Source organism: Cheilinus undulatus, linkage group 7 (genome assembly GCF_018320785.1).
Source record: "Cheilinus undulatus linkage group 7, ASM1832078v1, whole genome shotgun sequence".
Classification (NCBI taxonomy): domain Eukaryota; kingdom Metazoa; phylum Chordata; class Actinopteri; order Labriformes; family Labridae; genus Cheilinus; species Cheilinus undulatus.
This window is the reverse complement of record NC_054871.1, coordinates 41,047,229-41,061,184: the sequence shown is the minus strand read 5'-3', so window position 1 is coordinate 41,061,184 and position 13,956 is coordinate 41,047,229. Positions and strand designations below refer to the sequence as shown.

General features: G+C 41.6%; 1 protein-coding gene across 1 annotated transcript; it reads left to right on the top strand.

Annotated features, from left to right (window-relative positions):
* The first annotated feature begins 690 nt into the window (after positions 1-690).
* zbtb11 (zinc finger and BTB domain containing 11) lies at positions 691-13,956 on the top strand. The gene is made up of 10 exons (XM_041791813.1): positions 691-1,198; positions 3,184-3,428; positions 3,663-3,894; positions 4,179-5,182; positions 7,868-8,188; positions 8,267-8,681; positions 9,943-10,060; positions 10,148-10,306; positions 10,671-10,846; positions 13,204-13,956. The coding sequence occupies exons 1-10, from the start codon at positions 889-891 to the stop codon at positions 13,743-13,745; spliced, it is 3,522 nt and encodes a 1,173-aa protein (XP_041647747.1). The 5' UTR covers positions 691-888; the 3' UTR covers positions 13,746-13,956.

Here is a 13,956-nt window from a genome sequence, read left to right as displayed (position 1 = left end):
GAACTTGGTAGTCACTCATATTAACACAGTCCTTGTTTAATTTTGTGAGCTGAGCCTCAAAATGAATTTTCACTTAGATAGGCCTCATGCAACATGTGCTGTGGCTCATTACAGTTGGTAGCTTGGAGGTCCAGTCCCTGGTTCCTGCAGCCTAAACATTTATGTGATCATGGGCAAAAGACAAATCTTGACGCTACGGGTGCAGAAAAGACGTGGTTGAATTAGGGTTAGTTTAATAATTATGGGCTGGGCCTTTGCATCACAGTGTCTTCAGTTACAGTGTGGCCATTTGTGTGTGAGAGCGCTTAAATAGAATGTAAGTCTAAAGAGGTATTATAAAAGAGCAGCCCTTTAACGTGTGTTTTATTTATTAAGCCGTATAAACTTAATTAACTAGTAACTTTCCAACAGTCCCAAACTGCCTAATGCAATAGTATGATAAACTTTTCCCCCAGGAACCACACAATACGATTGGTAAATCACAAAAAGGGTGATTATCGACATAATTAAATATAAATAGAAAAATAAATTTTAAAAAAACGATCAAATTACAGTCAAAATAGCCGTGAAATTATCACCTTTTTTGTCATATGTTGGTACATTGTGCCCTCTCGTGGTAGACATCGACAAAGTACTTCCGCCAAACCTGACGCAAGTTCCGGTTGTGCAGCAGCCATTTTGTCTGTTCGGGCAAGTCTACCCTGACGGCTAGTAACAGCAGTTCCACCTTAACAAACAATTTAAAATGTTGTTCTAGCTATCTTATTTCGTTTTAACTATTTAAAGATCGCTATATTAAATTCATATCTCGACGTTACAACCCGAAGAGGGCCACCCTCTTCGAGATTGATCCCTTCGTTGGCGTGGAAAACGCGGGTCAGCTGAGACATGTCGTGTGAAGAAAGCTACTTGGCCATCATACGTTATCTGACTGATGAACGGGAGCCATACGCGCCGGGGACTCCAGGAAATACTAAGAGAAAAATCCGTAAAGCGGCTACCTGTTATGTGGTGAGGAATGGGACTTTGTTTTACCAGCGAAGGCTGAAGGGGCAGAATGATTTCACAGAGCTGGAGGTGGTGCTGCAGGACGAGCGGAGGAAGGAACTTATCAACGAGACGCACATCACCGAATACGGAGATCACCTCAACCAGCAGCTCACCTGGGAGGTCATTTCTCAGAAATACTGGTGGAGAGGTAAGAGACCGAGGCAGAGGCGCTGTATGATAGCGTACACAGTGATGTGATAGGTAAATCAGCCTTTTTAGACGTAAAGTCTGGAACAAACATAAATACGCCACCCGCCACAACGGTGCATTAAATGACTCCATGTCTCCATCTAGTGGACAAAAGTTGACATGGCTTTTGTCTGATATTATTATTACATTACTAGTCTATTATTATTATATTACTAGTCTGTTATTATTGTTCTAGTGTTGTTTCAATTATGTTTTGTTTATTGGTAAATTTGCATTAAGAGGTGGCTGACTGACTATGATGAAAATGACAAACAAAAAAAAAAACAGTATATACAAGCGATGCAAATTCAGGGAGTGTTTTTTTTTTTTTTTTACATTACTTTGATTAGAGCGTAGATCTCACCAAATGACCATGTTCTGGCTTAACATTTGGCAATGGTCGTTGCATTTTTATTTTAAAAACTGTAAAACATACCGTTCATATTTTTAAAATATTCCTTATAGTTTAGGGTTGCATATTATTTGGATTTTTTCTGATACATGTGCTAAATTTTTATACAGTGCTGGTGCCTAAATGCTGCTTGAATTGATATGTTTGAGAGGAAAAAAGTCAAGGGGAGACTAAAAGCTTTCTGAGTATAATCAATGATTTGCAGAAATAGATTTATAACATGTCAGTAAAACATGAAATAAGAAAAGGAAACTGGTGTGACTTAACACATAAGTCAAACAAATTCTTGCCTTTCATTGGGTGGCAGGGAATCAAAATGAAGCATTGATATCTGTGTCTTAATTCAGTCGGCTAGGTATCGTATGTGTTGTAAGCAGCACCATTGTCTTCCACTTATATTAAGCTTCACATAGGACTCCTCACTATAATAGTAATGATTAAAATGTTAAACAATATCCTGACAGATAGAGGAAAATGTGTTTGTGTTGTTTGTGTTGACTGTGTTTGGATGCACTACTCTCCTTAAACCAAAGTGTTCACTTTTCAAACCTGATACCTTTAAATATTGTGAAACAATGAACAATGATGAATGTTTCATTCATCCAAAAATACAATTAAAAATATTTTATTTTCAGTCATATTTCAAATCAAAAGATGTTGCCACAGACACAAGGCAGACAGGTCAGCAAACACAGACATTTTATAAGTCTTTTTGAAGTCCCAAGAGATTCAGAAGTTTTGTTATGACTCTTATAGCACTGTGAAGCATTTCTAATTGAAAAGATAAAGTAGAAAAATATGTACAAGTCCATTTCATTCGACAGATGTTATAGGGAGGAATTAATCCATCAAAAATTACTTATTTACTCCTGCACTGCCAAGATGACAAAAACTAACTGGTAAATTTTGAAACTTGGCATTTTATGTGTAATTTGGATATGATATAGAAGTAATAGTAATTTTTGATGATTGAAATAAGAAAGGTGCCAACTCTGGGTGCCCTTTTATAGCTGTGATATCAGAAAAGGTAGGGATGCATGATGTTGGATTTTTGCTGATGTATCCAAACTCATCAGAGCAAATACTGATGTATGGACATTTTTTTAATTGTAAAAAACCAAAGTGTCTCCAGCACAAAGAGAGGCTGAGTCAAGCAGAGCAGGGAAGTATATTGTCTGGTACTTGTTTTACAATTAGGGCTCCAGTCAAAATGTTCAGGTCTCACAGAATTCCTCCTTGAGTGTGTGGCAACTAGGCAGCCACCTATGATTCAGCTGTAAATATCTGCAGAAATGTTCATGTCTGCGATACTAGTATTCACTTTATAAGATAATATCTAGTCTGCCGATACTGATATTGTGCGGATAACATTGTGCACCCCTTAGAAAAGTATTAATATGATTTGATTTTAGGTTTTTTTTTTTTCTTCAGGTACATTTTAACATCTTGCCAAATGGCTCTTACAAAGACAAAACTACCCCAACAACGCTGTTGAAAAACATGCTCATTCACTGAGTTTTTGTGTCCCTCAGGTATCCTGAAGAACGTCAAAGATCACATCAGAGAGTGCGCTCACTGTCAGAGCAGACGCGGGGCTGATGACGGCTCTGGAGTTCGGCTCTTCTCGAGGGTGGGGAGACGCAAAGCCAACATGACTGATGATGAAGAGGGGGAGGAGGAGGAAGACGAAGGAGAAGATGGATTATTCCCCACAGACTCTTCTTCTAACCAGAAATCAAAGTTGGCCAAGACGATGGCAAAGCATGAGCTGGTCTTTGTATGTGTCCTGCAGTTATTTGGTTCTAGTCATATTAATTACAGATGCACAATATTTAATGAAAGGCATAGAAGCTTTCTGATTTGATTATTATTCAGTCTGGTTTGACATATTTACAGCTACTTTTGTTTTGAAATTAGTTGGTATTTTAACCTGAAACTGGAACCCTGGTTTAAATATACTGAAACAGCTCTTTTGCTACATCTTGATTCGGTGTGTCTTTGCTCTCTCCAGGTGGACAGTAAAGGCGAGGTGAACCAGTTCATGACTAAACACAGCCAAACCATGCTGGACAAACTGAACCAGCAACGCCTCAACAATCAATTCTGTGACATTACTCTGCTGATCGAAGGAGAGGAGCACAGAGCGCACAAAGCTGTTCTGGCTGCGTGTAGTGAATATTTCAATGAGCTCTTCTTTGAAAAAGGCGCCGCTTCAACACATGAAGCTGTGCTCGACCTCTCAGGTGAGACTGCTGACATTATTTTTGTTCAGTATAATTTGAAAAAGTTGTAAAAAGAAATAGTGTGCAGGTTCATGTTAACTTTCAAAATAAAACTTAATGATGACTTTCCCTAAGCAGGCATATCTGTAGCTTATTTTAGTCACTTTTCCTGTAATAAAGAGCAAGTGTTAAATGTTTTCTTGAGATATCAATTTATTTATGTTGTTATCTTGATGCAATCATAGATATTACTTGGATGGATAGCATAGTTTTTCCTCTTCTAACCATCTTGCTTCTCTCTCTAGGTTTCACCAAAGCTAGCTTCCTCCCCCTGCTGGATTTTGCATACACCTCCATGCTCACATTTAATTTTTCCATTATGGCGGATATCGCCAACCTGGCACGACATCTGCTCATGATGGAGGTGCTACAGATCTGTGAGTCTGTGCACAAGCAAGTGGAGGCGCAGAGGCTGACAGTCTATCAAAAAGGAGACGTTCACACAGTCGTGTCGAGCCAACCAGCTTCTCAGGATGGCCCAAAGGACGATTCAGGCGCCTACATGGTCACCATACAGAGCGACGGCCGGGCAGTGGTCACACAGGGTGGTGTGGCTGTAACGGGTGAACAATTAGCTTTTGTTGAAGCTTCAGGAGAGGCAATCATCCAGCAGCAGGCCGCCGTAATGACTGAAGCTGTAGAGGGAGACGTGGTGCAGCAGGTGGAGGCAGGACAAGGTGAAACAGTGACTTTGATCACTCAGAGCGGAGGGGCCGAGCCAGGAGAGACGGTCACTCTAATCTCCCGCAGCGCGGATGGAGCAGAGGGGGAGACGATGACCGTGGTCACCCACAGCGGACAGGCCGGGGCCAGTGAGTCTCTCGCTGTGGTGTCAGCCTGCCTCGCCATGGAGCAACCACAGGTCACAGAAACAGAAGCATTAGTCTTAAAGGTAGATCAAGACAAAGTGGACTCAGCAGAGGCTGTCAGTGTTTCACCTGAAGCAGCAGCAACGCCTCAGGAGAGCGTAGATCCAACACCACCACCCCAGAAACGCAAAAGAGGTCGACCAGCCAAAGTGAGGAAGGAGGTAGAGGTGGAGGTGGATGAGTTTATTCCTTTGGAGGAAGATTCTTCTGTTGATGAAAGCCACAGGGACAAACAAGACATGGCGTCAGACGAGCTGAACAAGAGGAGACTCAGACAGCGCTCGATAGTTGAGGGCGGGTACGCTCGTTTACACATGGGACTGGAGGAAGAAGAGGAGGCAAAGAAAGGATCAACCTCACCACGTGCCACCACACCAAAGGTACTTAGACACATTTAAGTGGCGTTAAAAGCCCCTGTGGGAGGCTGTGGCAGACCGGCAGCTGCTGTGAACTGGGAATTAAAATGATGTTTTAGTCAATGGTGTTTAGAGGCTTAAAGAGAGATCTAAAATGCTTTTCTGGTTGCTCTGTAGTATTTGTTAGTCTGCAATAGTGCTGTACGATTTGGTGGTGATGTGGGATTGAGATTATACTCGACAATATTGCAATATTCAGTGGGAGTTTGATAAAATACATAAATGGTATCATGAGTTTACATGCTTGGTTATCAAGGAAAATGCTGAGAAAAATGATGGTTTTGGTGTGTGTGTTTCACAACTCAAAGCATGCAAACATTACATAGCATGAAAAATACAAAACCTGAAGTTTTACAGTAACGCTTTTAAAATAACTCAATAATTTTCTTAAAATTAACAGTTTTGCTTTTGAAATAAAGGTACTCCAACAGGGGCTCTATAAAAGCCTTTCTGCAGGCATTTTTGTAAATCTTTTAATTAACACTTAAAACATAAATAATCGCAGCCCTTCATGTGATTATGTAATTGCACAGCCTGATGTCATGTTTGCAACTGTGATTAGATTAATAATGCAGTAACAGTCTGCAGCAACATCATAACAAAGCTGTGCTGTTTCTCCAACTCCACATTTTTACATTGAATTTGAAACCCTGGGATATTGTACCTTAGTAGGTAGTTTTACATTGTATTACAACATGTAAGGAATGCATGTGATTAGCTGGCTAAACGGTTTGATTCTCTTTTCTTGGTAGTCCACACCTAAATTAAGAGTTGGTTAAACAAATTCTTAATGTTTTTTTTTAAACCCACATTCCTGGTCAAAAGCGCTGTTTAAACTGTAATCCAGCTTCCCACCACTAGAAGCCCCTTTAGCTGATCTCAGTGACTACTGCCCTGCTGCTCTAGTGCTCTATAATCCAGTGTAAACAATTACGAACTGATAGTACGGATAGCATTTCACAGGAACAGAGTGGTTTAGCACTATTTTGATTTAAAAAAATGACATGACATTATCCAGAGGCTGTATCATGTTATACTTGCATTTAACCAAAGTGTTGAGTGACAATATTCAGCACTGGCATGTGGACACTAACCTGCAAAAGACAATCAAAGACCAGAGGTGATAGCACTACTTACATTAAACACAATATGGGGGCTTTTCCACTATGGCTTTTGGCCGCGCCGAGCCAAACCAAGCTTTGCCAATTTGCTTTTCAATCACCAGTTTTGCCGCGCCTGTCCTGGAGCAGGGCCCAAGCGAGCCAGGCCCCGCCTACAAGCACACCGGTGTTGTCAAAGCGGATCACAGGGGGTGTTTTCCCTCCTTCTGTTTCTGATAGCACCCCCTCCTTGATGATAAATTTTCATCCAGGGGGGTACGTTTTATCCCTGCCTCTGCTCAGACTGACTGCAGTGTTCTAATCTCAGCACTCAGTTCATGACACACGACCAAGACTCAAGATTTTATGTGCTCATACCGCAGTCCGATAGTTGCAAACAGTCTCACACTGACAAGTACAATCAGGACAGACTAGGTCCAGCACAAGGGTTACAGCTTTGTCCGTGCCGACTTATAACAGCCTACTCTGGCCTTCTTATTGACAAATTATTGATTATTTAAAAGTAAAATGCTGGAGATGTTTGAAACATTTAGCCTATGATAGAGACAGTCTTTCCTATGTAACAACTGATGAGTATTTTTTTATTAACTGGCGCCAGTAAAGCACGTAGTTCTTGTTGTCCAATCTAAAAATATGATTGTTTTGATTTTCTGCTGTTCTAAAGACCCATAAATCAATAATAATAAGACTTTTCTTCAACTTCTTTGTTGGAAAATTGTTTCTTTTTGATGATAAGCGTGAATTATTGATCACGGAAAGAGAGAGAAAGAGAATAGCGAAATAGCAGTGTCAGTCTACTATTTGATTTTTTCTTCAAAACAGTCTAAAGTCAATCAGTGTAGGGATCTGACTGTGGATAAGATCAACAAGAACTCAAAAATCATCAGCTCTAGTTGCGCCCACAAACAGATAGCTCCGTTTTGGTGGAAAAGCAAATCCCCTGCCTTCCCCGGCTACCATGCCAAGTCAAACCAAGTAGAGCTGAGCTGGGACATGTAATGGAAAAGCCCCATATGTCTGTATAGCCCTGAGCCTACACAGAGGCCTACACAGTATTACAGGCCACAGTATTGCATCTGAATTAGTATTACATGTGTAATCAATCTTTCTAGAGTTTGTCTACTAGAGATATTTGGTAAGAAGTGAGAAAATTAACCACTGGTACACAGATGTATACTTTATACAGCCACGGTTCTGTCTGTTTTAGCACAGCGACCAGAATCACAGCAACAGAAACTACTTTAGGCCAGCTACGGTAACTCTCAAGGGATACATTACTCAAACAGCTCCATTAGCACACATCATTTATGATGATACCAGGGCAAAAAGATTAGCCTGTTAATCTTGGGAAAAGGATGACAAGAGATTTGCTCACATTACAGCTTTTAATTGTTTTAGTCCTGGAATTTTAAAAATGAGGCCTGAGGTTAAAATGCTGTGATACACCTTTCATTTCGAATTGTACACAAAACATTTTTTCCCAGGAGTCAAAAACTAATCAAGATGTTGAATCTGATTGTGGTTTTAGGTTACACCAAGAACAGGCAAGAGAGGAAGACCGCCCAAGCATCCAGTGGAGACACAAAGTGAAGGACAGTCTGTGTCTGAACCAGCAGCAGATCCAGACGCCAGCACGATGGAGGGTTCAGTCACAGCAGAGGTCAGCACAGATGAGGCTGGGACGAAGGTGGATGGCACAGAGAGTGGAGGAAAGAAGGATAAAACTAAAGCAGAGGGCTCTGTAGAGGGAGAGCACACCTGCTCAGAGTGCGGCATGTCATTCCCCAGACGTTACTCTCTCATCATGCACACGCTAAAGCATGAGAAGGCTCGAGGATACAAGTGCACTGTAAGTATTTCTTTTCATCAGTGTTGTTTTTTAATGTTAATGGTATAAATGTTGTGACAGATGTTTCTGTCCTTGTAGCTTTGCAGTAAAGAGTTCCAGTACGCCGCCTCCCTCCGTGCTCACCTTGCCCGACACAAGCAGCAGAGCAGCCAGCGACCGCCCGTCATCAAACCCCCTGCAGAGCAGAGCCCTGAGAGAAAAGCAGAGAGCGACCTGGAAGAAAAAGGTTCATCACCTCAAACAAAGAGAGAATTTGTTTGCGACATCTGCGGGAAGACGTTACCGAGGCTGTACTCCCTGAGGATTCACATGTTGAACCACACGGGCGTACGACCTCACTCCTGTAAGGTCTGCGGGAAGACGTTCGCCCACAAACACAGCCTGAAGATGCACCGAGCGCTGCATGACGTCACCAAACAGTTCCAGTGTCAGTACTGCAAGAAGAGTTTTGTAAGCAAGCGGAGCATGGAGGAGCACACCAGCGTCCATACAGGTCAGTGCCGACCAATGCCAGTTCAGCTCCATACTAAACAAATAGCTTTTGTTCTGCGAAATATACATAATACACATAACCTGGCTTTTCTTCATCCAGAATTTGTGATCCTAGTTTTTTCTTGCAGCTCCAATGTCATGAAATGCTTTTCTTCTCGTGTTCACAGCTTTTTTTTTTTTTTATCAGAGTGAAGATTTAAATAACTGCAAAATGCAAGCATATGATTTAATGTTGTTGTTAGATTGATAAAAAGCTTAGTTTTAGGTATAACTAGTACTCCAAAGTCTGATGATTGTGGTTAAAAGAGTTGTTTAATTTTCTGTTATACTTGCTTATATTTTGTTGAATTTATCATACAAATTTATTAAAAAAAGGAATAAAAGTTGTCCAAGTATAACTTGCAGTCTGTTTTAAGAGCCTCCTGGAAGGGAAAAATGTTTAAAGTGGCTGTGTAAAGTCCATAACATGCTGTTTTTGTGCCGCTGTGTTGGTCTTTAAGTACCATCTGTTTTCACTTGCACATCTACTAGCTATAGTACGGTAGCTAAGCTCTCTGCTTGCAGAGATTGTTGTGAGACAGACTCGCAGCCTACATCACTCTTTTGCTCTGTACTAGGCATGTCGCTTGTTGCCTCTAACTGTTAAACCATCACTCCACAAGGTTTATCTCCATAACTGTCCTCCTTGATTTGAAACCAGCCCTACCAATATACCAGTATAAAATGCTGAGATATGGGGCATCATGACTGCAAATCAAGCTGCCATCATTACACTCTGCATGCAATTAAAGATTGGCCTCCTTTCATTGTATATTCCAAGCAGCTGCTTCACTGTGCAAAATAAACAGGATAATCAGATGCTGGTCAGGCTGGTGGTCACACTTTTAACATTATCCCTGTTGCTGTTAAACTGTTAAGAAAAATAGACATTGTAGAGAGCTGATTGGATTGCAAAGATTCCTCAGTTAAAGACAACTTGTGACTAGAAGAGGTAGTATTCAGAAGCATTTATGCTTTTTGTCAGAGGACAGAGGATAGAGTCATAACCTGAGAGGGTGCGGAACAACATGAAAAAAAGAAGATCACAGGTCAGATACGGGCGTTTGAATTGTCCCACAAGAAAGCAGTTCAAATGTTTTTGTCTCTGAAACTCATCAAAACACAGAGCGTCTTACATACTTGTGCAACCTACATTATTTTACAGTAAATTAAACCAGATGTTTTTGACCGTTTTTTACAAAAAAACAAAATTCCTTCAACAGGTGAATCAAAGTATCTGTGCAACACGTGTGGAACAACTTTCCATCGAGCCTCAGCCCTGAGCAAACACCTGAAGAAGCACCTGCCTCGGCCTGACGTCCGTCCTTTCCCCTGCGCTCAGTGAGTCACTGATTTCACTTCTTAAAAGATTTAAAGATTCATGCTACAAGGCGTTTACTAAGCGTGTTTCTCTCTTGTCCCATGAAGTTGTGATAAGAGGTTCTTTGAGGCTAAAGACCTCCAGCAGCACATGAACAAACACATGGGTCTGAAGCCGTTCCAGTGTCAGGTGTGTGGGAAGTGTTACAGCTGGAAGAAGGACTGGTACTCTCACGTCAAGTCTCACAGTGTAGCCGAGCCCTTTAAGTAAGTCTGAACAGAACTACAGTCTACTTGGTGCTTTCAGTTTTTATGTAACATACATACAATGCTCTAACTTGTGGCTAATTTAGCTCTGCAGTCCCTTGAACCTTCATCTTTACAATCTACCAATGTTCAAGTTTTACATCTGGAGGCAGGTTTTTGACATGTAGGGATAGTCTCTCACTGAGAGGTGCATTGGTGAAAAACCAACCCAGGATGATTGTAGAGACAGTCCAACTGAAGTTTTCAGGAGTACATTTGTTAAAACATTTTACAGATGGAGTGAAATTTCTCTCTTTAAAGTAAGACTGTAAGCATAATATCTCTGTTTGGAAACAATAACATTGTGTTTCTGCTGTGTCCTCAGGTGTAATGTCTGTGGGAAGGAGTTCTTTGAGAAGGCTCTGTTCAGGAGACACGTGAAGAAAGCCACGCATGGGAAGAAAGGGCGAGTGAAGCAGAACTTGGAGAGAGAGTGCGAGCACTGTGGGAGGAAGTTCACTCAGCTCAGAGAGTACAGACGCCACCTCAACAACCACCAGGGTGAGACTTAAGAAAAACATCAGTGTTTCTTAGGGAATGGTGCTTAGACCGAAGGGATGGTCATCTGCTCCGCCTCATGCTGAACATTTAATGTTTTGATTCTGCTCTTTCAACAGTATGCATCAGTAGTATGATGTGTGATCACACTCTAACAACACTCGTCCTCTTGTAATCATAGTTGGCAAGCTGCATGTGTGAAGGGCATTACTGATAGTTGTACCACACTCATTATCACTGACTGCAGAAGAACAGGATAATATTAACAATAAGAAGCTGCAGAAAAATGTTGAAACAACGGTATCCAAAGCTAACCTGCATGGATATATTCACATCCATCTGGGAAAGCTCCCACACAAAGTGTTGTAGATACAAAGTGGATAAAACTTATGCCAAGGCCAGTCAGGAGAAAGGTGAAAATTTCATCTTCGCCAAGAGAAGCTTTTAGTGTGACTCTTTGCTCTGGCTTTAATAAAGTAATGTGGAGCATTCCTGGTAAAACAGCTGCTTTTCTACAGCTGCATTTGAGTTCAGTGGTAGCAGCCACCATATACACCAGCTTACAGTACAGCTCAACCCACCCCTAACGATTGCAAGCTCATGCCGAGGTAGATGAGGAAGAAGCAAAAACAAATTTTCCATCATTAAAACTTTCAATGTGGCTCTGTGATGTTGTTTTAATAAAGGAATGTGGTAACCTGACACGCCCGATTGGATTTGTTTCACACATCCATCCGGTAAACCTTCCATAGACAGTGTTTGGGAAAGGGCAGAGGATTTGATAAGACACTTGGAGGGTGATTGGATGACCTTTCTGTCTGTCACGTCTTTACGGGCTAATCAGAGCAACATAATATGTGACGTCGTCGCCCCAAACCGAGATGCGCCGCATATAGCCCCATATGAATTACGAGCTAATCGCTCAACCATTGTTTTAGAGTTGTTCCAATTCCGACACCAGAAATGCATCAGATACTGCTTACAGTACAGGTATTGCTCCGGTGAGTAAATAAGTTTATGCACCGATCCGATACCATTAAGGTTAACTTTTTATTGTCCTTCGTTTAGCCATGCTAAATGTTAGCGCTATAAACCAAAAATCAATTCTTCTTCACTGCCCAAAAACACTGCATGCACGGGCTACCATTTTTAGAGCAGTAAAGAATAACCTAAGGACCCACTGTAGCAGCAAAGAATGATGTGTAAAAATTTTTCTCTGAATGTGATCGTTGAAATATGTTTCAGATCGGCATTGTTGTGCATGACAAGAAGTGACACAGTTTATCAAAAGTTAAATAACTTTCGAACCTTAAATTGTAGCCTGTTACTTGTTTTTTTTCTCTTGAAGCTAGCTGTTGTGCCTTCCCAGTGACGCTATTGATGCCTTTGAATCCCATGGGCAGCATTTTCAGCAAGCCTGGAACTTGTGTGACATTTGGGGACTGAAACGATCAAATCCACACCAGTAAACCCGATACTGAACGTCTTTTTAGCCATTTTAATCCAATTACGATCATGCATAACCGCTAGCTTGAATGCTGACTGTCATACTGTTTACCCTTTGTGAGACAATGGCAGGCTATTCCTCAATCATGTCAGCCTGTGACGCAGCCCCTTGTGTTATTATTTTAATGTTTAGCTGTAAAATTCAATAATCAGCAGGAAAACAATTTTAGGGTCACAGAGATGCTGCACATTATGATTCTGTTTGCTGAGCCATGATCTGAGTCAAATACAGGTCTAAAATAATTTGCTAGTCTGTACAGTCAGTCCAGAAAGTTCACACTGGTATCGGATCAGTACTCAGTATCAGCTGATATCAACACCTTGGTATCGGAATCGTATCGGTAAGGGAAAAATGGTTTCGGAAAATCTCTACATTGTACATACTGACTGACTTTTTAGTAAATACACCTTATCCTTGTCCTTGTTTAAAACAAGGAGTAAATGGCAGAGATGGGTGTAGCTAAGTCGCATGTATCTACTTGCCATGTTTTGATATTGTTTTAATTCAGAGCCCCTTGGCAATGACATTTATGTACTTTTAGTTGCATTTACTCAATTTGAAATTTGCAGAGAACTTGTTTGCAGTCAATCTCATTAGAGATGTGTTCACATCCCCAAAACAATGCAACATTGTTGTTAATACATGTGGTCACAGCATTAAGATATTTGCAACTAGAAGAAAAGCATCAGTGCAGCAGTGAAGGGCATACTCACACTGTTTGAGATTATGGTTTCATGTACTTCCTGAAGACTTGCTGCATTTCAAACATGACAAGAGAAATCTGAGTTTTATATCCATGAAAAAATAATGTTAATATTTATCAAAATTTATTGATTTGCATTTCGTTTCCTAGGAGTGAAGCCATTCGAGTGTCTGACCTGTGGCGTTGCCTGGGCCGACGCTCGTTCTCTCAAACGTCACGTCCGCACCCACACAGGAGAGCGTCCGTATGTGTGTCCTATGTGTCAGGAAGCCCACATCGATGCCCGGACTCTCCGTAAACACATGGCCAAATACCACGGGGACAACCTGCCTGGAAAGATCATGCTGGAGAAGGACACACTGCAGTTCCACAATCAGGGTACGCAGGTGGAGCACGCTGTCAGCATCCTGGCCTCAGAGCTGCCCCCTGAGCTCCGTCCGGCCCAGCAGACGCCCGCAGAGGAGATCGAGACGGTACTGATCACGGAGGAGACGGTGGAGGCGGTGGAGGCCGTGCAGGCTGTAGAAGCAGTGGGTGAAGGTTCGGTGGCGACGCTGTCAGACCAGGGCATAATGCAGGTCGTGAACTACGTCCTCGCTCAGCAAGCGCTCTCTGGGGCCAAACTGGAGGAAGCTCCCGAGGTGATCCAGACCATGGAGGTAGAGGTGGCTCATGTGGCTGAGGTGGAATAACAGATCCACATGTTTCTCACAGTCTGTATAAAATGTAACCAAGTGTAAAAGAATGATTTATTTTTCTGAGAATGTAAATATAGTCAGTGAAGCTTCAGCACAGTATGAACTGTGTGCAAGAAAGTTTGGGCACATGTGTCATATTTGTATGTTCTGTGTAAATAAATAGAAAAAAAAGGAACAAGATGGATTGAAATAAAGGTAGCAGTGA